The sequence below is a fragment of the Elgaria multicarinata genome, chromosome 2 (assembly GCF_023053635.1).
Source record: "Elgaria multicarinata webbii isolate HBS135686 ecotype San Diego chromosome 2, rElgMul1.1.pri, whole genome shotgun sequence".
Classification (NCBI taxonomy): domain Eukaryota; kingdom Metazoa; phylum Chordata; class Lepidosauria; order Squamata; family Anguidae; genus Elgaria; species Elgaria multicarinata.
In genome coordinates, this window is record NC_086172.1 from 80,236,397 (window position 1) to 80,264,160 (window position 27,764).

The following is a 27,764-nucleotide window of genomic DNA, read 5'->3' on the forward strand; positions in this document are numbered from 1 at the left end:
TGGAGGGCAACCTCAAATGAGCGGAAACACAAGTTTCTGTAAGGGGCAGGTCAGCGGACCTTGCATGAGCACAACAGGATTGGTGGAGCTCACCACACATGGAACTGAAGCGGTGGTGGTCCAGCGCACATGGTTGGGCAGGATTGGAGACTTCCCTATATTTCCCAGATTGCAATGAAGGACCATTCATAAGCATATACCAATCTGAAGCTTGTGCTCATAAATGTAAGCCAGACGGTTGGTACTGCAGTTTCAAAATAGTTTATTACTCTTCTCAAGTAGAAGTACATGAAAATAAGGCACTCAGTTTCATGAACCTCCTAACATCTTTTGTGTGTGTGGCAAAAGTGCTACAAGGTAGTGCCACAGCGGTGTGTATCATAGTACATACACAGTTCCCCATGTTGTCAAGCGCTTGTGCCTCCAGCCTTCTGATCTGGGCATTCATCAGCAGCCACCAATACTCAAGAAACAAGCAGGAGTGCGAGGCTTGATGCTTAAGCCATAGCCTGACCCAAGACGCCCCTGTCCAGGAATGCCACAACCACTGGTTTTCTGCACCACATGTTGGCCATCCTACCCTTGCAACTTTCATTTGGAGGTAGGGGGAGTTCTACCACTAATGGAAGGACCCAGAGGAAAGATGCTGCAGCGTAAGATTCTGAAACATGAGAGTGAGGTGCTGAGGTATGAGTGAAAATTCAAAAACCCCAGGAAACGCTGCATTCAAGCAGTGCTTTAGCCACACACCCAAACATGGGGGAAGGCACCACTGTGTAACTGCTCAAGAAACAGGATTGGGCTCTGTCAATACTGCCCCATGAAGAAGCCTGCTCAGCTTACTTGCTAAGAAGTCAGGTACGGGAAGAGTCTACCCAGGAGGTACCATCCAGTTATTCCTACCTTATGCTGGGAAGACAGAAGTTTTAAATTTGCTTTTGAGATGTATCAAAAATAGGTTCCTATACTCTTATGAACACCTCTTCAGTCTAACTGCGGGGTCCTAGCATAGGTAGGGGAGCATAAATGCCATGTAGGCACAGCATTTTCTCAACCATAATTAATATGGATACATACCACTGTGGCCAAAGGAATTCTAGTTCGATCAGATGGTTGGTTGGGTCTTAACATCTAGCAGAAAATAACCACTCTGTAATTTCAGTAAGCAAACAAGGATTTTCTTCCTCCCACAAGGTGAGCCATGTGAATTGCACAAAGAGCCCAGTCAGACTCTAAAGCCAAATCAGAAGCCAGCCTGTTTCAGGCCCACAACAAGGTTAACCAAGGTACCAATGCAGGAGGTGACCCAAGGCACAGAGATGGACATGCTCTCATAATCTTTGCCCACAAGTACCAGTACAAACCAACACAGCAGGGAAAGGAAACAAAGGCAGAGATCATGCAGGGTTCATCATCTTTTACCTACAGCCCAACTAAAGAAGCTGAGGAGGATGAAACCATGTGGATCAGCACTGATAGTTGAGTGACAGACACACGCAAAACACGCTTGGGTATTTCAGGTTTTATTATTTAATTTAGTTTTCTTGGAAAAAAGACAATAAGGCAAAAAAACCCCCAAAAATAGAATTGCAGGGATAGTCTCTCTCTCTCCCTCTTTCAAAGCTTGGCATTATCCTATACAAGGAAGAATCAGCCTCCACCAGCTGCGGAAAACAGCCTTCAAACAGGGACCAAGCAGCGAATAGTGTACAGACCCTACCCAAAGCCCCCTTTCTTTCTTATCCCACTGAGCAGCACTGTCTTTTGCTGCTGGCAAGGGCAGAGCCCAGAACCACAGTGCTCCCAGCCGGCAAGATGACTCACCAGCAAGCAGCACTTGCCGCCTCTTACCCCTTCAATGGCTAACGTTCGGAAGTCAAGGAACAAAACAAAATGGAAAAGGAGAGAAAACACAGACGGAAGGCACCTCGTCGTGCGACCCTTCGCCAAGGGCAGGGGCTTCCTTGGAGTCCACGCCCGCCCACAAGCGAGGGCCTGGCCTGGGCAGCCTCTGTGCCCTCGTCCACTGCTACACAGTGGCAGCACCTTTTCGACCTTAGGAGCCAGCTTGGGCAGCTGTGATCAGAGCCGTCCAAGACCAGTTTGGGAGTTCCCACAGCCTCATTTCACAACGGATTCAACGAACACCCAGCTTGCGCCTGCACAGAGTGAGGAGCCTTAAGACCGATGCCATCGAGCTTTGGCTCCACATCAGGTAAACCATGTTTTGTTTGCTTGTGTGTGTGTGTTTAAAGGCAAAACAAGCCAGGGTGTAGTGTCACGTTTTCTGCAGAGCCCCCGCCCCCCTGGATCTGGGGGTGGGGGTGGAGGAAGAGGGCAGGGGCGAGTGTTACAAAATCAGGTCTGCAGGATAGGAGGAACAGGAGAGGGAAAAAATCAGAACAAAAATTAGATCTCTCTCTACATATATATAATATACATATAAACAGGTGTGCATTAAGCCAGAGGTTGCCTTAAGCCAGGGGCTTTAGGAAGAGGTGGGGGGGGGGGCTCTGTCCTGCATTGTCGCTTCCCACCCAAGTGCACATGGGGAAGAGGCTGGAGCCTGGTGTGGAGGATGGATTTGAGATCGGAGGACAGTAAGTTTAATTTCCTACCCCCAGATGAACAGCAGGTGATGCCTCCAAAGAAGGCTCCACTGAGAGCTACTCCCCAGCCCCAGGACACAAGTAGTTGTTTTGCTACCTGCGTGAATCAAGAGACATGAGAGTTCCCGAGAATAAGTGGGTCTCCCCTCCTGCCCCCTCTCCCAATGCTTAAGAGGCCTCAATTGTAGTTTGGGTGCTGCACAGGGTTTGGGGAGAAGGAACAAGACAGCAGCCCCTGTGGGAAAACTGAGAGGAAGGCCCCTCTTTCTTCCCTAACCATCCCCGGACTCAACTACATGCCACTTGCCTGCCCCTATCTGAAAGTGGGGTAGAGGTGGGCGGTCAATACAGCACAGCGTTGTTCCCCTCTTCCTCCCCAATCTGTGTAGGGTTGTGAGCAGAGCAATACTCTTGTGGTGGGGCAAGAAGGGAGGATGGAGTCCTCTACGCCTTACGTGTCCCCAGCCATCCAGGAATCCAGACACCAACTTCAGCTTCAATCAGCTAAGGCAACCCAGCCAATCACCACCGCTGGATTCTGCTTTGGGTGATTGATTCAAAACAAGTGATTGGTTAAGACAGACAGATTCGGTGAGGAAAGCACTAGGCAGGAAGTCACATGATCAGCTGCTCCCCTCCATCCTCCTTCCACTACCCTCTTCTTCCCCTCGTCCTCGTAAGAGTCCTGCTGCTTCCGGCTCAGAAGATATCGGGGCACATGCTCCAGTCCTGTTTCTCTTTGCTCTCCCAGTAGCCTCCCCGGTACACGTGGGCCACCTCCTTAGTGTCGGCATCCTTCTTCCGCTCAAACCACAGCGCCTTGTAGGGATCATAAAGAGTTCCTGCAAGGAGGAGGCAGCAGAGGAGAGAGGGGTGTGTGTGGATTTTCAGATTTACAAATAAATAGTAAAAATGAATTGATATGGAATGTATAGATATATGTGTATATATAAATGACATAAAACTCGACTTATGTAACCAGAACCACCCAAAAAAAGGCACATGGCTGATATTACTCCCAGGAATGTCATGCCAAATCTTCCTTCCTTAGGGCGAGCCCACAGCTCAGTAGAACAGCACATGCAGAACAACACAGGTTCAACCTTTGGCATTTCCAATCTGGAAGGAGATCAGGTAGCAGAGCTAGCAAAGGCCTCTGCCCAATGTGCTCGAGAGGCACAGCCAGTCAGGAGTAGACCATACCAGACGAGAAGGACCAATGGCCTGACTGAGGAAGACGTGGCTTCTTTGGCTCCTGTTGTCTTTTCAAACCCAGTAGAGGGGTGAGTGGGACAACTCTTACCATCCTCTGTTGCCTTCACGGCGTCGGCTTCACGTTTTTTGCGGGAGATGCGCTGCTTCTCCTCTAGGCGTTGCTTCTCTGCATTGGCTTCATCCCAGCGCCCGTTCTCCATGAGTCGCTGGTCAGGCCGAAGTCTACTGTCCGTCGGAGCAGTACCATTTTCTGGGGCGTTGAGTGTCAGAGCCAGCTCTGAGAAATAGTACATGTTCTCAGCATTCTTCCTGCAGCAAGGGAGGAGAAAGAGGAGTCAGAGGGCAGTACGGCTCCGACTTGCACCCCAGCCCATGTTCCGGTGTAGGAAGGTAGCATAACCTTGCTCCTAGGGTTGCAGGAAGGAGATTTATGCATGCTCTAAAGCCTCTGGACCATCAAACCCTTCAAAGGGATAGAACAGTTGCACCCAGGGCTCCCGTGACTACACATGCAAGCACCGAAGTCTGCATCTTGAGAGTCTCCTTCCATCTGATATGAGAGTGTCTAGCTAAGCTTGAATGTGTGGGCAATACCTAGTGAATAAGACAGCAAGTGCAAGAGAAGGAAGGTAGGACCGGAGTTAGATTTCCGGGTGCTAGGAAGCACAGCCTCAATGCCATCCATTCTCTGGCCCATCCCTTGACTAGCAGAATTAATGCCTCCCCTCGCCACACACATACACATGACTTATCTCAGTTCACCTTTCGTTGGAACAGCACACAGTACCCAGAACCCCAATTACACTGACTACAGTGGTGTGATGTCATCGCCACCGCCACCATCCATCACCACAATAGATCTTTCCTCCCTTCAACAAAAGCCAGTTGCACCAGCCCTTGTATTGACTAACCCCAGTCTCTAGCTGAAGGAGAGCATGGCTGCGCACCCGCAACAAACTCGGGGGAGCCAAGCTTCCTCCCTTACTCACGGGAGCGGGTTCCTCCTCCAGAGCATGACCCTGCTGTCCTCGGCTTCGTGCGCTCTCTGCCGGCTGTCGCCACCATTCTCCACGCTAGGAATCACCTTGAAACAGTCTATCTTCTCATCCCAGGTGCCCAGCAACACAAAATGCACTTTGCCTGAGGGATCTAACACCTCTCCGGTGACCTGTTGGAGGAAGGAGTTTGGTGGTGGTGGTTTGGACACCGCTCTTTGTTACCGCACCAGACAAAAAATTCCAGGTAGGCCGGATGAATTCTACCTAGAGTATCTCTTGTCAGACCTGAACTTTCAGGTCACAGCTAAAGTCGCTAGGTTTTGAGCAGCAGCCATAAACTTTCATAGAGAGGTGATAAATTAACATTGTTAAACGTTCTACAGATGGGTTTCTCCTCTTTTCTCTCGTTGGTGCTTGTATATTTTGACTTTTATTCTCTCAATTTTAACTCTATTTTACTGTTGTTGTTGTTTTTGAACTGTATTTTATTGTTCATTTGTTCTGGTATGCTGGCTGTTTGCCATAATTAAACTTGATTCATTTGTAACTGCACCAGACCCCAAATGTTGCTAAAAAGGCCTTGCTACTTTCAAGCAAAGTTATACACAATTCCAAATAAAAGAGAACACGTGGGTCAGCCTTTGCCCAGGCTAAGATAGAAGCTGTAAAGCCCTCCTTGCTGTTTGGCTAAGAGATTGCTCCCCACTGTGCTGCGCAACTGGCACCCTAGCAGTTATGAACACATGCAGAGAACACTCTCCCGAGGTGATGGCCTTCCAGCTCTTCCATTCTATGATTCTATGAGGCCCTTCATCTATGTACAAAGCCCCCTCTTGGTACTCAACAGACTCTTCCGTTCTTTTCATTCATGGGCCTTCACTGTCCTTTCCAGCCCACCCCAGAACAATTAGGGCGCACTGTCTCTTACCTTTCTGGCCACATCTCTCGAGAAGTAGCTGTAAGGAACAAACTTGAGGATGCACTTCTCATTGGTCTTGTGGTTCAGAATCTCAATTTCGCCAGACTGGAAGGCAGAAAAGTGAAGGGCAGCGTCAAAGCAGGCTGAACACCGTTCAGACGGCATGCTGAAATTGTTTTGTATTTGATAAAGGGATCACCAAAAGCAGCAAATTGATGAGAGATCTGGAAAATGGAGGTCTTTGCTTCCAGTACTACCCCCCCTCCAAGTACACCTTTGACTGCAATACTGCCTTGCAGAGTTCCCCTGCACAGACTTTTGACTCACCTGGTCTATCCATAATTTGCCCACTATGATATTATGTACTGTAGTGGTGACCTTTTTCCACGTGTAGTGATTGCCAGTTGCATGGAAGATACAGTGGATGGTACCTGGAAATAGGAAGGTGATCCTTAGGACAAATTCTTATGGTGGAAGAGTCCTTGCTCAATTGTTTTGAAAAATACACCCTGTCCAGCAAACAGGAGTCGCTGACTTTGATATGAAAGGCCTGAGTTTTAATCCCTGCTCAGCTATGGATTGATTGAGTTTCCCAGGGCTGCCCATTACAACAGTTCTCTACAAATGCCCGTTTTATGAGCATCTAAAGCAGGGGTGAGGCTGCACCCCTGACCTAAAGTATGATTGTGTTCTAAGTATCTCCAAAAGGGTACAGCAAGGAAAATTCCCTAATGAATGCGGTCCGTGACCAACATTCACTGCAGTGGCCTCACTATTTTCCTAGACAGCTTAAATCCAGGCAGGAAAAGGCTGGGAACCCCAGATTCTGTAGAAGATGAGGAGCATAGATGAAAGTCAGCCATGTCCTCCTAGCCACCATCGTGGCCTTCTGTGGCAAAGACTCACCAAGTGGCATGATTGAGAGGTATTTGCCACGGAACTTGCTGGTGATTTTAATCTCCTGGCGAAGGGTCCAACCGTGTCTGGAATCGGCGTGATGGGCAGCAGCTGGCGGATGGTGGCTCACCTAGGGGACACAACAGAGGAAAGGTAAGGCAGAAGGGCATATTTGGTCCCCGCAACAGAGTCCCCAGGGATATGAAAGAGGAGGAAGAGTAACAGCAACAATCCCAAGTTCTCTTTGACGAGGAGCCTACTCACGCTCACTTGGAAGCAAGTTCCACAAATATCAATGGAACTTCATATGCTTAAGATGGAAAGTTTCTAGGAACTGCAATCAAGCATCCCAGCTTAGGGTCAGAAAAGGAATGTGCCCTGCTCCTCACCTGCTCACAGATGGAGCGGTAGCCATTCTCTTCCAGCCGGTCTAGCTCAAAGGTTTCCCCTAAGAGGGGGTTGAATGGCTTGCTAGTGCGGAAGACGGTGGTGGAGTAAGACGATACAGTAAAGGCGGCCACGTAGCAGAGTTGCTCCAGAGAGCTCTCACACTTGGCCGCCCGGTCCAACAGGTCATGATATTCCAGGTCTTCTGTGAGGCGCTGCAGCATAGATAAGGGCTCGTTGAAGTTAACCTGGAGGCAGAAGAGGCAGATTACAGGCAGAAAAAAACATTTCGGGAACAAAGTATGCGATGCAGGGCTAGATGTAGGGCATGCCACGGGTCCCCCCACCCCACCCTACCTCGTATCGGTGTGGAGTCACTCCATCTCGTCCCTTGGGACCAAAGAGTGGCTGGCTTCCCACCCTTCTCTCTCCCCTGGTCACAGGACAGCACAGATCCTGCTACCCTCAAGCAGACCAAGGAGACCCACCGGCATAGGGATCTTGGAGAGTTCTTTGCCAATGCAGTTCTTCATGATGCTCCACAAGTTCAGGCTGTAATTTGGTTTGTGGGGAATTCGAGTTCTCTTTTCCTTCTTGGTGTCCTCCACCGGATGTTTATACTTTGGGAGAAATAGAAGACAAGTCAAAGCTCTGCACAGTCTTCTAAGGATTTCTGCTTTACTTCACGCAGCGCTTGTAGATCAACCAGTCTACTCCCAAATGCCCTCTTCTAAATCCTGAGAGGTGGTCTGCTGTGCCCACAATCACTGCCCACAGTTTAGCAAGTTTTGCACTCTTCAATAGGCAAAAAATATGGAACAGAAGACTGGTCCTGTAGTCAACAGCACACCTTCTCTTCCTAGCCTCAAGGTATGTTGAAGTCCTGCAGGCTTATATGGGGAAAAGTAACAACCTAGAACAGGGGTGCAGAACTTCAGGTCTGTGGGCCAAATCCGGCCCTCCTGGAGTCCTAGCTAAAATGGCTCTCCTAAGGCTTAGTTACTGGTAGGCATTTTGGCCCCACTCCTTTTGCCTTCAGCCCCGCCCACCACTGGAATGTGGCCCCCAAGAGCTTCTGGGAAATGGAATTTCGCCCTTGGGCTGAAAGAACTTCCACCACCCCTGGCTCACACCTTTAGCCCCTTTGTCAGAACGTTATTCTTGATTGCCCTCTGCATCCAGACGTGCCTAATTTAGCAGGCAGCACCTGGTATGACAAACTCTTAGGCCGCTATGGAAGCTTGCAAAGGACACACATTGCCCCAGTTGTCTTCCTCTGCAGAGTCCCAATGGCATCGGGCGAAAAGGCTCGTGTCCCTCCCCCTCCCCTTAAGTCAAAGACACGGACTACCTGCTCATCGAGACTGATGTCACTGCTAGCACCACTGATGTTGCTGCCTGTTCGTCTAAAGGAATTAAAGAGACACGAGCCGTGAGAATGGAGGAAACTAGGAGACCAAAAAAAAAAAAAATCATTCGGAAAACAATGCTACAAAAAACTGAGAGAGCAAGATTGTGATATCTAGCTTGTAAGAGTTGGAAATCACCAGGCACAATGCCAAACATTAAAGATTTATATTCCTTGAAAGCAACTAGGGCCAATAGAACTTGATTTTTTTTAAACAAAAGTTAAAAGGCAAGATATAAATACCTCAATGTGCCAGAGAACCACATTAAGGAGTTAGTGGAACACAGAAAGCTGCCTCCTATTGACCCTTGGTCCATCTAGCCCAGTATTGTTGACACTGACTGGCAGCAGCGGCTCTCCGGGGTTTCGGGAAGGATTTCTTCTACCCACTATGGATTGAACCCTTTGCATGCAAAGCAGGTGCTCTGCCACTGAGGTCCAGCCTCTGTGATGTGAAGATTTCCCAAGTCTCCTGCTCTACTTTCCCCACCAGGAACCAACTACATTATTTATGAGTTGCTTTATGCTAAATATATTCTCAGAGTGACACATGGATAAAAACTGAAAACTTAAACTAAATCAAATTATTAGAACAAAAAAAAAAAAAAAAACCACACCAAATTAAAGGCTAAGTCAACAAGTAAAAAGAACCCAAGCAACTCTGTATCAACTAATGCAACAAGCCTGAGAGCCATTTCATAGCGCTGAAATACCAATATAGACAGAGTCTAAGGGTTTTAACAGTACTTCAGTAACGTCAGCTGAATTAAAATACTACAAACAATAAGACAGTGACGCCTTTAAAAGCCTTTCCCTGGCATCCAAAAGATGTCAATGTAGATGGCCAGGCAAGCCTCTCTGAGGAGAGCATTCCAAAACCAGGGGGCCAAAACAGAGAAAGCCCTGTCTCATGTAGCCATGCCCTCAGGTTCCAATTGAGGGGGCATTCAGAGAAGGGCCTCTGTTGATAAGGTTTGGGTGGAGGAAATCCTTTAGGAACTGAAGTCTCAAGAAGTGCAGAGCTTTGTAAGTGAAAACCAGAACTTTGAATTGAACCCAGAAAAGGATCAGAAAAAACAACAACATGGTGTAATATGTTTGTAATGCTTAATCCCAATCACCATTCTTGCTACCAGATTCTATGCTAACTGAAGTTTCTGGGCCATCTTCAAAGGCAGCCCCACATACAATGCATTCAGTGCATTGCAGTAATCCAAATGGGGGGTTGCCAGAGCATGGAACACTGAATCAAGGCAGGTTTATCCAAATCCAAAGAGATCACAACTGGGATATGAACCTGATCCTTGGCTGGGGTGGGTGGGTGGAGAACAGGCTGAACACCACTCATCTGGACTAAAAAAGAACGTACTAACAATGCCTCTTTCTTGTCTGGATTGAGTTTCAGTTTGTTAGTCCTCATCCAGTCCATTACTGATCTAGCCCACCACTTCACCTGGATTGGGTGAAAAGGAGAATTAGAGCTGCATGTCTTTAGCATATTGATGACAACACGCCTCACCCAGCAGTTTCACATGATGTTGATCAGTATGTGGGATCAGATGGAACCCTGCAGGCCCCAGGAACATAAATGCCGCTAGGCTAAGCACTGCCTTGTGGTAATGGCTATCCAGATATGAGTGGAGCCACTGCAATGCGGTACTATCAGCATCTAAAAGCCCAAAGAAGCCTGGGTCCTGATTCTGCCAAGGAGCTGCAAGTTGATGTAGAAGGCATCGAGCTAAATGAACCCGTTACTTTGCTTAGGATAAAGCAGCCTCATATATTCAAACCACTACATTATGTCTTCCTCTTTCACTGCACTTCTCTCCCCATTGTTCTCCAATCTGAAGGCCGAGGCACCAAGATCACACACACCCAAGAAGAAGAGGACCAGCAACCAACTTCAGTGTGTTGGCTTTCATCCAGCGCATGCTACTCACTTCGAATCTACGGCTCAGGCAATAGAAGCAGGAAGGTGTCAAGGGCTGAGTGGGACACCTACACAGATTGAGCACTCACACTGCCAAAGCCTGAGGGTTGCATAGCTCTCAGTTAAACGGGATCAACTCACTTGTGGCCCATGCTTTCAGGCATGGTGATGATCTCAGGAGCGTCGAAGAACTCATTGTCGTCATCTTCATCACTCATATCTCCCTTTGATGAACAACATCGGTCTGTAAGAAGAATGTGTGTTGTTAGCATCTTCCTTGGTTCTGATCATCTAGAGCAGGGGTGTGGGACCTCGATTTTGGAGCAGCTCTTGGGGCCCGCATTCCAGTGATGGGCATGGCCAAAGGGGTTGAGGCCAAAGGCAAAAAGGCCCAAGTGAGGCATTTCAACTTTTCAGAATTGGGGGGGGGGGGGGAACTGCACAGAAGCTGGGAGATCGGCGGTCGAGGGAGGAGGATGGGGCCTTCTGGGGAATCTCAGAGGACCAGACCTGAGATCTCAAGAGGGCCAAATTTAGCCCCTGGGCCTGAGGTTCCCCGCCCTTTGCCTATTACTTTGGGACGTCAGGGTTAGTGTCTTCAAGCAGGACATATTTTGACTAAGAGGAGCACAAGAAAAAGGAGAGAATCAGAAGAATCCCCACCTACTCAAGTGTGGTTCATGGAAGAGATAGAGGCCAAAGCTCCTGGCGCCTACCTTTAGAGGAATCCATGCTGCCAGGAGCATTGGCAGACAGGACTGTGGCTCCACGGAAGGCCCTTTCCAGGTGGTTGTGCTGCTTAGCCAGCTGCTCTAGCGTCTCCTCCAAGCGGATGCGCTGGTCTCGCTCATACTGAAGAGACTTCTGCCACTTCTTGCTGTGTGTCTGGGCCAGCATCAGGAAGTCTCGGCAAGCCTGTGGGGAACACACCCAAGAGAGGCGGCATTAGCCGGCACTAGCCTAAATGCCACTCCCCTCCTTGCTGGGACCAATACTTCAAATACATCTTACTGTGCTAACTGGTCTCTGCCTTCATCTAACTCCCCTCACCCCAACGGTATAGTAGAGACGGCACAGAACAAACTGCACCAGAGCGCCTTTTGCTACCTCTGCTCTTCAACTGGCAACTATGTCTTCTTATTGGTTAACAAGAACTGTAGGGGAATGTGTTCCTTGGAGTTCATCGGGGCAGTTCTGCTATTATCTCTCCCTCAGATGCCCAATAAGCATGCAGCACCAGTCTCCTAGCGGCTTCGGAAATGCCACTGTAGACACTCGCTTGAACGGAAATGCTCAGAGACACATGGGCAAGGGCCATCTGTCTATTAGAAACCCAACTATGTATTCCATACCCAAACATCACCAGCAGATGTATTTGTGCAAGTCACGCAAATATTGAAAGAGTGACCATTTGACCTAAAGCAATAACCCCTGAACTCCACTGAGAATCAGGAGTTGTTTAATGTGACTTTGACTTGACTAATCTGTCCTAATTGCAAAACAGAGCAATAGTTACACAATAAGGGAAAGACAGGAGGAGAATATTGCCAAGTAGGACTTAGGGACAGGAATGTGAAGAGAGAGACAAGGAACTAAGAGGAGTGGGGAAACCCTCCTCCCACACTCTGCTCTAAATTCAGAAACTTTCGCAGAAATATCTCATCTGTGCATTTAGGGAAGAAGCATTATATAGTTTCACATCTAGAAGGCCTACGGAAAAGCACACTTTCCCTTAAAAAGAGAAGAAAACCTGGAACATCTGTCAGTCTGAAAAGTTGCTCAGGATATCTGACAGTGGAATGGCAACCATACAAATCTAAAAGGTGGGTAAATGCAGAGGGGGCACAACAGAGGTGTGGAGAAAGCAGATAGACATGTTTCTTCCTCTTTCACCGCAGAAGGACCTGGGGCTTATCCCAAGAAACTGAGGTGGGCGATTCAGGATCGATAAAAGGAAGGACTTCTTCACACAGCACATAGTTAAACTGTGGAATGTGCTTCCAGAAATGTAGTGACAACCACCAATTTGGATGGCTTTGAAAGGGGATTGGACAAATTCATGGAGGAGGTGGTGATCAATGGCTACGATTCCTGATGGCTATGCAGTATCTCCGGTATTAGGGGTAGAACATAGGCAGGAAGGTGTTGTTTCATTCCTGTCCTGCTTGTGGGTTTCCCATTGGGGCTTGTGGGTTTTCCCCCTGGAAACAGGATGCTGGACTAGATAGGTGTGATCCAGCACGACTGCTCTTAGGTTGTTATAGGGCAGTAACATGAGCGCACATGTCTGGAGTATTAGTTCTGTCAAAAGAACGACAAAGTCCTTTATTCCTAAATATATACCAAACCAGTTCTCACCTTTTTATCTTCCCATTTTGGACCTACTCTGAGGGTTTTGTGTAACAGAGGGCGGGGGCGCAAACCTGTCGAACTACAAGCTTTCTAAAGTGTTGTTTCCATTTCATTCCTTGAGCAATCCTCAGCTTTAAAACCCTTTGCACTGTAAACTGTCCATTGTTAGTTAAGGATTTTTTTTTAAAAAAGGGCATTGTGATGTCATTCCATCTTCAAAGAACAGCATTCAAAGCCTGTATTCAACAACTCACCTGGTAGCCATAGGCAACCAGGAATTCCACACAGGTGAGTGCATAGAATTCCATTCAGGCCAATGAATGAGTGCGGCAGAAGAGAGATGGATCATTCAGGTGGCGTTTTTTGTTTTTTAACTATTCCCTATCCATGGCCAGCAGAGAAACACAGCCTTCTACCCTCTTAGCAGGCTGGTAAACAATGTTGCAGGCTAGTAAACTCTTGTGGGCTTGTTCCCTCATTAAGGGAGGGCTCAAGCCTAGGAGGTGTTTTAGGTATTCATTGAAAACATAACTGTTAACTTTGGCTTTTCTCCAGCGGTGAACTGTCTTTATACCAACCTCAAGATATTATTTTGTGTGAGTGTAGTTTTTGTTTGTTTTTATTCCTCTGAAAACCACTTTGGAATTTGTTCCAAATGAGAAGTGGTGTATAAATATTGCTGATAAACAAACCAACCAACCGTATCGTATCATGCTTGACCTGCAGAGGTGCAAGATGAGTCAGAATATCACCTGAATTAAACAAAGAAGATGTGCAGAAGTCTATGTGAGTTAATCTCCCAAAGTGTTTGTAGTTTCTAGGATCCTGGAGCCACCAGGGAGTAAAGGCAGGTCTGCAATGGTGGCAACAGCCAGATTTGGGCTCTGAACTGAAAAGTGGCTGACCTAGTCTCAATTGTGTTAAAGCCAACCCAGAGCAGCGATGAGTGCAAAAAGAGTGCTGGGGTTTATCAACAGAACTCACTGGGCCTGTGACATTGCCTTTGAGACATTAGCAGATGCTCAGCTCAAATTAACCCGTGGATCAAGGACACTGCTGCATGATGTGCAACCTCTTGCAGAGATTTGTCCCACCACGTTCAACGGAGCTCAAAGCTCTGGGATTCGGATCTCTTGTCCTCTGGGAAGATGCACTGACCTCCTTTCCTGCCCCAATCCTCAAACCCTGGCCTGGTGGTGGCACACAACAGATGGGAAACAAAGCTACAATCGTGCTGTCATGGATGCTGGAGATCAAGGCCACCAAATCTCAGCATTGTCTAGTCTTCAATATAATCCTTCTAAAGACTTTTCCTTCATGCTGTCATTTTCTAGTTTACTCCTTTCCCTTGCTTTTCCCCAATTTCAAAAATCTGATTTGAATTTCTATCGTGTCCTTTCCTGATGGTTCAGATGGGGATACCTTTTCAATGCTATTCTTGTGATTGGCCACAGTGTGGCCACACTGAGCTGCAGCAGTACACGCAACCACAGGGGATTCAGGACAAGTAGGAATTTGGCTTGTGGGACGTTGGTGTTTAAAGCAACAACTAAAGGCTTATATTTTGCTAATGTGTGAGACGTCACTGGCAGCTTAGGCATACAAAAGCTTAATGACAGAGCACATCAGATCCCTTCTCTTCTCAAGGGAAGGCAATGCCGTAGTGGAGCCCAGGGATCCTATCCCAGCTCTAAAGTTAGATTATTAATGCATCGATGAACTGGAGCAGAGCAGAAGGTTCCAACTGGCCAAAGCACTCCTCCAACCCAGCAGGCTGGCAGCCAATATGCGGAAGTCCACTTACGTTGATCATGGCGTTGGAGGTGATGCGGAAGAGGGTGGCCCGCTCATTGACCTGCTTGATCTTCTCGTTGCTCTCGGCAGGCAGCTTGAGGGTCTCCAGCTCGCTGAGGGAGCGCTGCAGAGCAGTCCCATGCTTGGCAATCAAGTCGTTGCAGGTGCTGAGGTCCTCCACCTTGCTGGAGAGGGTGCGCAGGGTGTTCTGCAGCTCCGTCTTGTCCGTCTGAGATACGGATTCTTCATCACCGGAATCATCTGCAAGGAATAAGCTGCAGCTGTTAACACCTTCAAGCCGGACTGGAGCCCATCTCTGAACCAAACGCATTACCAGAGCCTCTTCCATTCCCCAATATTGGCCACTAACTCAACAAGACTACAGTGGAGAGATTACTTAACAAAGGGAGACAGCCGTTCAAACATCAAGGTCAGGAATAGGCAGCTTGATGCTCTCCAGATGTTTTTGCACTACAACTCCCATAATCCCTTAACACTGGCTGTGCTGGCTGAGGCTGGTGGGAGTTGCAGTCCAGAATAACTGGAAGATACCAGTTGCTTACCCCTGATCTAGGTACAGGTATTTAACACTGAAAAAAACCCCATGTCTTCCCAGTTCATTGGCTCAGGTGAAGCAGAGGATGGAATTTCTATCCTCCTCAGAAGGGATAAAGGGTATACATTGTTGGACTCCACATATTATTTATTTCAAATTACTTTTATCCCACTTTCCTATGTATACAGACAAAGCAGCCTCAGAGGTCAAAATCACAACAATTAAGGAAAAAACAACTACAACTAAAACCAACCAATAAAACAACAATCCGAAAATAATAATGAGCAGCAATAAAAGCCACAGAGATCTTCAAAGGGTAGATCAGACTTCCTCTATCTGGAACCCTCCAGATGTTTTGTACTCCAACTCCCAACTTCCCTGATCATGTGCCATGCTGGCTAAGCACTAATGGGTTTTGTACTCCAAAATATCTGGAGGGCACCAGGTTGGGGAAGGCTAGGGTAGATCATTGGGGACCTTTGGGCCATGAAAATAGCAGCCACCACAAGGCATGATTTTAGAATCAGAGATCTCTAAAGCAGCAGTGGGATATAGGGTAAGCAAAGCTAGGCTCCTAGACGTCCTGTATGCAGCAGCTTGGTGTTGCAAGCCATGGGTCTGATTTAACATTGACAGAGTTTTGATAGTCTGTCCCATTTCTCAACGTTGCTAGACTATCATGCCACTTCTCTGGAACTTAAGACTGACAGAGCACAATCTCGTAAAGTGTAACTTCCTCTTGTCCCCCCTCCAATACTGTGCAGGAGAACGCATAGAACATTTTCCTCCTCTCACATAATACTAGAACTCAAGGTCGCCCAGTGAACTGGATCAGAGATAACATCAGGACAGACAAAAGAAAGTACTTCACCTAAAGAATAATTAATGCATGGAATTCAATGCCATAAGGAGCAGTGAGTGCCACCAGTTAAAAGACTTTTTTTAAAAAAGGATTGAACAAATGAATGTAGGATATGTCTTATCAGGCACTATTAGCAATGATATTCAAATGGAATCTCCATGTTTAGAGGCAGTGTACCTCTGGATATCAGCTACTAGGCATAAACAGGACAACCATCCTTTTCTTGCTATGGTTATGAACTTCCAGAGGCAGGTGGCTGGAACCTGTTAGGTACAAAATGTTCGACTCGGACCTTTGGTCCAATTCAGCAAGGCAGTCCATTCAACAAGAACGAAACCAAAATCTCTAAAAATGGTTGTCTCACTCTTGCCTTTGATCATTACCCACAAATAATGAGCCACAAAGCAGAATGAGATTTGCTTACATAGAATTATCCAGTGCTGCAAGCAAATGGCAGAGATATTATTCAGCAACAACGCATGACAGCACTGAGATGGAAGCTACAGAAGAGCCCTGTATTCACACTGCAGCATTCCAAGCATCAACGTGGCGGAGAAATCAAATAGAACCCCCACAGCAGGCACAAAAATCTGGAAAGCCAAGGAGTTTCGGGATCAGCGCTCGAGGTCTCGCATTTTAAAATCAGCACAACGATCCACACAAATAAATGTCCCTCTCTTCCATTATTTTGTCAGCTTACATCGAAAGGGCAGAGCTCATATTTGCAACCATGAAGCACAGGGCCCTGACACAATTAATGTTACTGGGCAGAGACCATTTTGTTTTGAAAATGTTGGAGAAGTCCTTCCCTGAAAAGCTGCCAAATACCTTGTTATTTTTCAGTTCCCAAGTCTTTAGAATTTCATGAAAATGAAGCAAACTGCCCAGCATTTTCCACTCATTTTCCCTTCAACAAAGAGCAAACCTTACCCACGCAGAACTAGAGACAAAGGAGGCACGTGCCCACAGCGTACAAGATAAGGGCCAAAAACAGGCTAGAGACGCAAACAATGCCCCAGCACAATCGTCCAAGGAACTGCGGGCCCACACAACCCCTTCAACACAAGGCTTTATTCTATGCAGGAATGGCCAGGGGGCACTTGCTTTTGGTGCTTATTTCACCTAGTCACTTATACCAGCTACGGACAGACGCCTCAGCTCAGGAGCCATCAGGTTACAATGCGGAGCTCAGTCGACTGGTTATCATGCAGAGCTGCTTTAATGGCTAGGACATGCTTTTGGACTGGAAAACAGGAACGCTAACAGGTTCGGAGAAGTCTGATGCTTAAAAATAGGAACCCGTTTTCCAGAAGCCGCCTGCTGAACCCACAACAGCCCCAGGTGGCCTTTTGCCTTGGCGTGTCACATGCACAATCCAAAGGACACAGAGCAATTCATCTGAGTAACAAGCATATGATGTTTGGGAGAAAACCTTGCCTCAGGGAGCTGGAATCCGAAATAGGATAGAACAGGACAAACTGGAAGAGATGTACACTCGTATTAACCCCATGCTTAGTGCAGACTGAGAATTATTATCCACGGGTCTTTTTAACACCCACATGTGTTGCAGAGGTATGGGGCTTCTTGAAGCCCCCTACAAGGGGAAACTCCAATATCACAAATAGACAAATGTGGAGAAGAGAATTCACACAGGCCTCCTTAAGTCATTAGGCAACCTCAAGTCTGCTCAGGGCAGCCTATCCCTCCCGCTATCTGTTACATTAAATCCTTTGGGTGCCTCCTTATGCAACATGTTCCGGCTATCCCCTCCTATGGCATCCTGCTCCATTTCTGCTGTGTTACCTGATTCTGCCAGCATCTTGACTGCTTTGGCCTTAGCCAGCTCCAGGGCTGTGACCCAGCGCTGCCTCTCCACTTCTGAGCTGGCCTTCAAATGGTAGGTCTGTGCCCCTCCATTGGAGATGATGAAGTTGCAGGAGTCCTCCACGGTGATGTTTGCCGTGGCCAGGTTGATGGTTCCACGGCAGGTGTGTCGCATCTCTGCCTTTGACCTGTGGGCAGGACAAATTAATTTGAAAATAATTAGAAAAGGGGAGGACACCTCATTCTGGGAACAGGTAAGCAGGACCCTCACTTGCTATCTCTCCTCTCCTGGGCAATAAGGAAAGAAAGGTCAACAACGGCAAGTCACAAACACCATTGGATTGCATCCCATTGGGTCACTCCATTGACTCTTGAGGTTCTGGGCAGGAGAATAGAGAGGGGGGCAATTCCCAGTGATTCTTCCTCTTCCAGCTGCCATCTCCCACATTGTTCTGATCCCGCAAGCTTCCAGCGTAGATTGAGAGGGGCTGCAGGGGGAGGGAGAGGGAATTGCTGAAGGTCTCCTCCCTCCTCTGATGGGAGTCTCCACTGGATCAAAGAGCATTCTGTCAGCAGCAAGACATCAACCAGAATATAAGGAGACTGCCACTATTCCCTAGTGAAGGAAACGGTCTAGAAATGTTCACAGCTGCAAATTGCAGAACGAGAGCCACCTGATGCTGGCATACTCAAGAAATTAAAAGCATCAGCTAGCAGTCAGAAAGGCAGACTTCTAGTTCTTGGAATTGGGAGGGAGGATGGGTGGACACACAGATGATGATGATGATGATGGTAATAATAATAGCTTCAAAATTAGAAGGGGATGGGTCAAGGCTTCCAGTTAATGTGGCTGGTGATGGTAGCAGTACGTTTTGGGGCCAGTACAAGTACCAGTAAGAATACTAATGCCTTCCGTTTTTGATCTCGTCAATATAACATTTGTACAGCAGTTTGGATTTGCAAACCTTATTTTTGCTTTAGCCCTCCCAACAACCTTGTAAAGTAGGTCACTACTATTCACACATTACAGACAGGAAGTTGAGAAGAACTAGTAACTTGTGTCAAGGCCACACAATGAGTCTACAGCAAAGATGGATCATTGAGACTTTACTTCAGATCCAAAGTATTAGAGCAGTCTTTTCCAACCTGGTGCCCTCTAAATGTTTTGGACTACAACTCCCACCATTCCTTACCATTGGTCATAATGGCTCAGGCTGATGGGTGTTGGATTGCAAAACATCTGGAGGGCACCAGGTTGGGGAAAGATAGGGGCTCCATAGCTTCAAAAAATGTGTAGTGTTGTTGGACTGTAACTCTACAGGTGGTGGATTGTATGACTGAATCCTCCCCTGCACATAGAAAACTAGACAACAAAGGGAGTGGTCCTACCTGTCTCTCCCTCCCTCCAGCATGCAGGTTTTCAATGGAGCTGTTCAGACAACCTGCTAACCCACACATAGTGGTTGAGGGTGGGTTGATTTGAACCATGTATTGTTTGATGAACTGTGGGTTCACGTGTTGTCTGAATGCAACATGTTTTCCACAGGGTGGGTTATCCTGTTGGCTGATTGCAGTCAGGGTGGCTTGTTAACCATCCTGAGTGCAAGGTGAGGGAGCATCCAAGGTGAACACAAAGGGAAAGAATAGTCCTGTTGTAAACAGGAAACAATTTTATTGATGAAAAGCCCAATGTCTTTTGGCCTCTTTCTTTATTGTTAGGCCTTCTTCAAAGGGCAGTAACTATACATATATGAAACTTGAATGAGACAACACATAAATAAAACATTTTTAACAATTGGTTAACAAGCTATCTTGGCTGTGTTCAGACAACACGCTAACCCATAATTCAGTAAACAATCCACGGTTCAAAACAATCCATAGCCAACCACTGAGTGTGGGTTAGCGTGTTGATAAGCCCCAATGTGTAGGATTTGCCCACCCCTGGAGAAGCACTCAGTCATGCAACACCCACCTTTCAGTCTGAAGTGGTACAATCCAGGAACAGTTTGACTGTAGAGCTATTTGTCTAGAGAGCCTCCTTGTGTCTTAAGACAACACAAGCCAGGGCCCCCAATTTCAACCTGCTGCCCCCACTTTCCCCCAGAAGAATGCAACCATAATAAGTCATCGGGTTTGTCTCATTAATGACAATCAGCCAGGGCCCCCAATTTCAAAGTGCTGCCCCCACTTTCCCCCAGAAGAATGCAACCATAATAAGTCATCAGGTTTGTCTCATTAATGACAATCACACATGCAGTCTGTATACAAACTTAGGTACCAGAGTACCTAAGGACCCTTCTATTGGCAAATTATTAAACCCACGTGAATGTTAAAAGCTACTGAGCTAGTTATATACCACTCACTTTCCAAGTGCTTGGTAATACTAAAAGAAAAGCAAAAAATAAAATAAAATGCAATTCTTAGACCACTTCTCTCATCTCCCCAAGTATGTGAAGGGACTCCAAGGCTGGCAGGGCCCTCTGAGTAAGGGAGCCTCCCTTCTCCGTTGCTGTGATCATGGCTGGCAGGGAATTCTATTAATAGGGCAATCTCTTGAACTTTACAGAGAGCTGCCTGACAATTTCACCAAACTGGCTGGCCTGGCAGGACAGATGGCGGGGGATTCAGCCAGAGCTGCAAACCGCCCAGAGAGGTTCGGCTATGGGGCGGTATATAAATGTAATTAATAAATAAATTTGCGGGCATTAAACTCAGAACCAGACCGAAGATGAATGCTTCTAATGTTCAGGGTGAAAGTACTGGGCCTCCAACAGAAACCCTTTCCCTACACTCATGTTCAGTAATGCACTGCATGCGCACACACATTTATATGTGAACATTTATACTTGGGTTTTATTATGCATTTATTATTGGGTTTTATTCACTGATGGGGGTCATCCGTAAAGGAAGCGTTAAGGTCCTTCCACCAATACAGAGGAAACTGAGATTTGGTTCATGTGCAGTACAGATTCCTTTTAAAAAGTCTCCAAATGGACCTGTGGAACACCCATCAATAAGGAAACAGAGTCTCCGACTGAACAGGAGAGTTAGGATTTGCAGTGGCATTCAGGGATACCAAGTGGGAAAATGGAACTGCACCGACATTGCTGTACGCTATCTTGGGAGGACTTCTGCCCTGGAAGGCAGCCAAGAAACATTTTAAATAAATGATGCATTCGCTGTCCTTGACTTGGAGGGCTACTCTGTTGGCAACCAGTAACATGTCGATGCTTACAAAATGTATTTCTTACTGTGTGCTTGTGGATGTAGCAAACCTATAGATTCATATTTCTTAATGTATCACACACCCCAGCAGCGGATTCCAGAGTTAACCAGGGAGACTCACTGGTTGTGACTCCAATGTTGATGAGGCAACACCAATACTGATGCCGCCTACTGAGTCAACCGATCACAATTCACTTCGGTCCCCACCTCTCTAACACTCCCTGTTGCCAAGCCTGTGCCTGCTGCCCTCTCAGCCTTGCGGGAACAACCAAGCACACCGACAGACTACCTTAATCCAAACACCAGCACCCGCCCCACCCCCACCCCGCTCCCAGCCTGAGACAAGAACAAAGTTCCCCCTGTATCGACCTAGTACAAGGCAGAGCCATCTCCTCTCCGCTGCAAGGCTGACTGACACACAGGCAACAATGCACACACCCTGCTTTGGGCTGGCACGCAGAAACTACCAGCAAATGTCACCGCAGAGGCCATTGGTTTTCTGCTTTCCCCCCCTTGGAGTCTGGGGAGAAAATAACTGGGCATTCCTTCCTGCCAGCAGGCTGAGTCCATCAGAGAAATATGAGCCTGAGTTGCCAGTTATTCTTATCCTCCCGAGTCTAGTTACTTCATGAATAATACAGACCAAAGTACACGAGCAGTTCACAAGCAAGCCACCTCTGCCTGATTTAAGGGATGGTTCCCTCTAAACACAGCCCCGTGCTGAAACTTAAAACAAAACGGATTCCCTTATATCAAGCCAAGACGGCTGCATGAGGCCAAATTCCCCAATAGCTGGCTCAGGCTGTTACTGACACACAAACACACACACCCCCCTTGGAGCTAAGCGCTGACGAGCCGGCCGCTAGATTTGGTTTGGAGAGAGGAAGGGTCTGGAGAATACCAGCAAAACAGGCTTGAAGTGCGTAACAAGTGGAGGGAGGGGAAGACATACCCCCATGAGGACAACGCACTAATGGAGGCATTTATAAGAAGGGGCAGCCGTAGCATGTGTCATAGATTAAGGTACATGCGTGGGAAACCAGATAGCTTCACTACAGAGATCCCTATAGATCTAGAGACCCCGAAAGCAGCCAGCGCTATAGGAAAACTTGCTAGTTTGGTTCTCCTTGGATGTTTATACTAAGCCTCCTTTCCTGCAGGATCACTAAAGCTCACAAGTTTTCCCCAGCAGATACAAATCAGAAGATAAGCTTTTAGCGCATTTGAACTCAAGAATTCATCAAACTTGGACATCATTGCTACAGTGCTTAATGTCTCATCATCTCAGCCTTACAGGTGAGGGCAAAGGGCCGCTGAAACCTCATTGAATACGGCAGACAAGCGAAGGCAAGGACCAGTTTATGATTCTCACATAGCAGGGCAGGACTGAAATAACTGTACAGTCTACCAATTTGTAAATGCATCAGTGATTCCAAGCATGTCGGAGAGAAAGGTTGTTTAAAGCAGGCCAGGATCCCAGAGGTGTAGAAATGTCTATTTATTATTATTAATAATTTCATTTATATCCCACCTTTTTTCCTCCAAGGAACCCAAGGTGGCGTACATAATCCTCTCCATTTTATCCTCACAACAACAACCCTGTGAGGAAGGTTGGGCTGAGAGTCTGTGACTGGCCCAAAGTCACCCAGTGGGTTTCCATGGCCGAGTGGGGACTAGAACTCGGATCCCCCAACTCCCAGTCCAACACCTTAGCCACTACACCACACTGGCTCACCACTATACTACAGGCCTGAATTGGTTCAATTGTCACAACTTCCAAACAAAGACCACTGAGCATTATAATTGTGTCAAGGAGCTAGTGATCCTTTGGAAAACTTTCAGCATCCTTATAAAATTACAAATCGAAAGAGCCTTTGCAAGAATCATGTTACTAAACCAGACTTTAACTGGCTTACATTTGTAATGCAGAAACAACTGCAGTTAGAGGACCGACTGCCCTACATTTCTAAGAAACATATAATTCTAAGTAGAGAGGAAGACAAATGTGGTCATGTACAGCACACATGTGGTTTCCATTCCCTATCAGAACCCCAAACCATCACCCGAATATCCTTACTAAAATGCGCAAGTGGCAATATAATATGGTCCATTACTACAAGATAATTCAAACCTGGCACAGGCAAAGAAATTTTTTAATACACATTCCAATCAAGGTGTAAAAGCCAATATGCCTCTCGCAATGCAGAATTTTATCTGCTTAGAGATAAGAAAGATTTCTGCTTTGCTGACTGTGTTCACTTGCATGGATGTTAAGCAAAATCACTAACTTGAAGGCTAACAGTGCAATCCTATACATATCTATTCCGAAGATACTCCCATCAAATCTAATGGGGCTCACTCCTAGGCAAGTGGGTATAAGAGACTTCGGCTGCCATCTAAGCAATTCCCATTGAACTAAGTAGGATTTAGCTTACAAGTATGCAAACGGTCTGGCTGTAACAATGGCCGAAACCTTTCTGGGAAACAAGCACTGGATAAGCATGTTTCCTCCTCAAGATGGTGTGTGTGGGGGGGGGGGGGGGGAATCCAGGCTGCTTCGCTGGTAGAGCCATACAAACATTCATAATTTAAAACTGAACATGTTGTAGGGCTCAGGTAGCAGGAGGGCATTAAAACAGTGCAATATCTTCCACATAAGCTCAGTGGTTATTTCTGGTGTAATAGAGAATGACATTTTCTGGATCCTCAATCCTCTAATAATGTGTTAGTCCCAAAGTCCAGTAGGAAGCTCACCATACACAACGTTGTATCATTTACACTGCTTAACCCTAGATGCTGGGTATTTTTGCCCATGGTGTCACTCTCAGAAAAGCAGCCTTCAACTCTATTTCATTGCATTTCATTCATTTATTTCATTTTTATACTGCCTCATAGCCAAAGCTCTTCGGGTGGTTTATCAAAAAATAATAATAATAATAGATGGACATATGTGCTTAACAGATGAACATAATTATGTATAAGAAATTATGTGTGGGCTTTGTTTGCTGGTATTAAATTCAGATTTCCTTTTAAACTGGGTTATTTTTTTAAAAGACAAACGTTAAAGATCAACATGATCTGATTTGTAAAAAAATAATAATCCTTATTATTTTTAAAAGAACTACCCTGAGCTTCAGATTTCTAATTAAGGGGCAATATCCATTACTGCTGCTGTTCCAGAAACTAGCATTTCCACTTGTTTCTGGTTGCTTTTTAAACTGCTAGTACCCTGTTGTGCTAGTGGTGGTCCTGCTAGAGTGCGAGTAGACTTGGATACTGCCCACTGTATCCTAGGTATTCCTTAGTTACACCTGGGCTAAGACCATCTCTGCACTACTATATTAGAGCAGGTAGATCAATGATGTGTCTGTGACATTAGAGCAGATCAACCAATGGATTTAAGAGAGGAGACTGAAATAAGTGAAAGGTCATAGGACAAGACCTTATCAGAGAATAAGAACACAACCTATTGTACAGATAGGTTTTTAACTTGTTACAAGTGAAAAGCAAACATTCTTCTAAACTTGGGCAAAAAAAAAAGTATTTCTTGCAAACTTGAATCTACTGGGAGAAAGAACTGACACTTTTTACTGCCAGAGGGGTAGCCTAATTAGTCTATTGCGGCAAACACCACTTTGTATTTAACAACTCGCCTGATAATCATAAGTGACAAAGAGTTCTGTACAGGTGAGTCAACAGGCTGGCAGAGAGACAGCCTGCTGTATTTCCATCCTGGCCATGGAAGAAGAGGATTCTGTCCCTCTTCTGCCAATCTGCTTCATTAGCCTGTATTTTCAAGCTATGGAGGATGAGCCTTTGTGGGCTTATTTACCAGGCTCATTTATTATGGCAAAACCTTTCGTGGACTAAAGGCCAGATACATCCGATGATGAATGAGGCTGGGATGGAAATGGAACTAACATACCTATCAGTAGGGGAGCCCAGATTCTAGAAGTACGTCAGTCTTTCAATATGGATAAAGATATCCATTCATCATTCCATCATTTATGTTCCCTTCCTCTTTGGGCAAATGGGGAATAAGACAGCTGTATAAACAAAGTCTGAGCAGAAAGGAGAACTGGTCCCTCTCTCTTAATTCAGAAGCATTAAATCAGATTTTGTGATTTTATTATATTTTGTATGTCATGCTGAGTATTACAGTTCTTGGGCGACTGATAAATAGAAATATATACAATTAATTTGTATCAGTAAGGTAATTTGCAAAGCATGGGTTGGGAAACTTTCAGTCCAAGGGCAAAATTTAATTTTGGAGAAGCTTGGGGGTGGGGGATTCAAATGATAGGCAAGGCCAAAAGAAATAGGAAGCGAGGCCAATGGCAAAAGGGGCAGAGAAAAGTACAAAACAGATCAGCCTACTGGAGCTTAAAGCCCTTACTGCCAGTAACTAAGCCTCAGGCGAGGCAATTCAACCTTCTAGAATGGGGGAAAAACTGCACAAAATCCAGTATACCACGACACAATCAGTGGTTGGGGATGGGAAAGGGGCATCGCAAAAAAATGGAGGGTCAGAATGGAACCCCAAGAGGGCCGGATTTGGCCACCCAGAGTGAGGTTCCCCACCCCTGTCATAAAGTAATTAGAACAACAACCTTTCTTTAGAAGTTCCCCGTTTGATCCTGCTGCTGGGTAACCCTTGTCCTTTATGACTGGAATACAGTTAACTGAAGTGAGTTGCCCAATTCACACAAAAGTGTGCAGACACACAGCCTGACTGAACGGGAGCACACAAGATTTGGAAGGAAGCCGATGAAACTGCAAGGTGCCTGATTCATCTGCAATAACATGAACTAATATTTATGTGAAAACACGTGGGTGGGGCATGCATACAAGACAGCACTGAAAGTTATGAAGGGCTCCTTAGAGAGGCAGGCAATGCACAATGGTAGCTATTTGCTTCTGGATTAGCAGACTCATGAAGAAGCCGAGTTCCATGAAGATGAGCTAAGCACTGATGGCTTGGGGACCTACAGTTTAAGAAGAAGTAACGCAAGTGGGATCTTGTCATATCGGAAAAGACTTCATTGTTTGGGTTTATTACTTTCGTGGCCCAGCCTTTGAGGAACCTAAGCACTTCAGGGTGGCATATATTGGGTTAACCTGTCTTTTTTCACAACACTGTAAGGCAATTAAATTGAGACTCTACCCAGTGAACTAGCATCACAGCTGAGCAGGGATTTGAACTCAGGTTTCTTTGTTCCAAATACACCACACTGGCTATCAGCGTTAACATTGCTAGGAAGTGTTAGCCAAAGAAAGCTTGCACAGAACTCTTACCCTGGCAGGAGGAATCTCCCTCCTAACTAATGACCTTTGGTAGCAGCAGTGTCAGAAAAAAACATTTCTTTTCCTAGTAACATGAAGAAGTGTTTGGCACTTCTCTAATCCTGTAACTGCACACCTAGTTCACAGGTGTTTTTTTTTACAAAGCTGTGATTCCCAACTGGATTGTGACCACACACACACTGAAGGTGCATCACACTAACAGGACCATTTCCTCATCAAATAAAGCACACAATCTCAAAACCAAATCCTAAACAACCCAGCCACACCAGAGAAGATACATCTCTCCAATTGTGTATTGCTTCTGGAATTGGCTGCAGTTGGCAATCGCAAAAGCGTGCTCCAGCAATGTTGCAAAGTATTGAAGCTGACCTGTGTGCATACATGCAGCTCCTGGGCTGGCTAGAATGAAGTGAAGAAGCAAGTAACACAATGTTACAAAGGGCTGAGGGAGAAGCAACAGAGAGAGAATGAAGGAGCCATCCAGAATGATTTAGAGGCTCCAGAAAACGTACAGTGCAATGCAGGAGAAGGCAACCTGATGCCCTCCTCCAGAAGTTTTGGACTACAACTCGCATAAGTCCCAGCCAACATGGCCAACGGTCAGGGGAGTCGTAGTTCATAACACGGGAGGGCACCAGGTTACTACCCCTGGGGGAGGAGGTGGCGGTGATGAAAGGCAGAAGAGTGGAAGACGCTTGTCCAGACGTGGCTGAGTCATGACACCACCCTCGTGCCACGTGGCAGGAAAGTGCGAGGCCTGCATTCTGGCCGCTGTTGCCACCCCCGCCTGGACCGGAGAGGGCGGAAGAGGCGGACCAGAGGTCACAGGGCAAGAGCAGCACAGGCCTTCGGAAGGCTCTTGGGCGTGGCTTAGCCGGCAAGGGGCGTGGTCAGCCGCTGTAACCAAGGCCGGCAGAAGGGGGCGTGGCCTCACCTGTAGTAGCTTAGCAGCCCGTTGCTCAGCACGAACCAGCGCCGCTGATACCCTTTGATGTAATTGGTCCATTTGAAAAGCCAGCCTTCGCGAGCCGCTCCGGAAGTGGAGCTAGCCGACCCGGAAGCGGAAGTAGCGGAGCTCCCCCCTGGCGGGCCTGTCACCCCCCCTGGGGCTGGTCCCGGTCCCCCAGGGCCCAGTGTCCCTCCTCCTCCGCCGCCGCCGCCTTCGGCTCTTCCGCCGCCGGGCCCAGGCGAGGGCAGCGGGGTCGCTGGGCCAGATCCGCAGGTCCCTCCTGGGCCGGAGGCGTTGGGGCCGCCCGCTCCGCCAGGCGTTGTCCCTGGGCCGGCTCCTGTCGCCCGCAACTCCGACATCGCGCAGCGCAGCACCGCCGCCTTCGCGAGCCCGCACCGTTTCTGCCAACGGGAGACGAGGAACCGCCGGAGGCTGAGCGCCTCCCTCCTCGCTTCGCCCTCCCCCCCCAACCGTACGCGTCGCGCCGTCACCCAGCCCTCCCCATTAGCAGCAGCAGCACAGCAGCAGCAACACC

The 27,764-nt window shown here is 47.1% G+C and overlaps 1 protein-coding gene across 1 annotated transcript; it reads right to left on the reverse strand.

The window, feature by feature from the left end:
• Nucleotides 1-1,507: 1,507 nt before the first annotated feature.
• On the reverse strand, nt 1,508-27,689 carry OSBP (oxysterol binding protein). The gene is made up of 14 exons (XM_063116909.1): nt 27,215-27,689; nt 17,731-17,939; nt 14,520-14,770; nt 11,080-11,278; nt 10,505-10,607; nt 8,377-8,431; nt 7,514-7,645; nt 7,028-7,273; nt 6,648-6,768; nt 6,069-6,172; nt 5,751-5,846; nt 4,814-4,992; nt 3,913-4,133; nt 1,508-3,451 (listed from the first exon to the last, which is right to left on the reverse strand). The coding sequence occupies exons 1-14, from the start codon at nt 27,586-27,588 to the stop codon at nt 3,309-3,311; spliced, it is 2,433 nt and encodes an 810-aa protein (XP_062972979.1). The 5' UTR covers nt 27,589-27,689; the 3' UTR covers nt 1,508-3,308.
• Nucleotides 27,690-27,764: the final 75 nt, after the last annotated feature.

Bases quoted from the DNA above. Each gene is read 5' to 3' on its own strand.
- OSBP (XM_063116909.1), bottom strand. From the start codon at position 27,588: ATGTCGGAGTTGCGGGCGACAGGAGCCGGCCCAGGGACAACGCCTGGC. The intron at 7,274-7,513 runs GTGGGTCTCCTT...TTCTGCCTCCAG, and splicing joins TCTCCAAGATCCCTATGCCG to GTTAACTTCAACGAGCCCTT. The intron at 6,769-7,027 runs GTGAGGAGCAGG...TGTGTCCCCTAG, and splicing joins ACCGCTCCATCTGTGAGCAG to GTGAGCCACCATCCGCCAGC.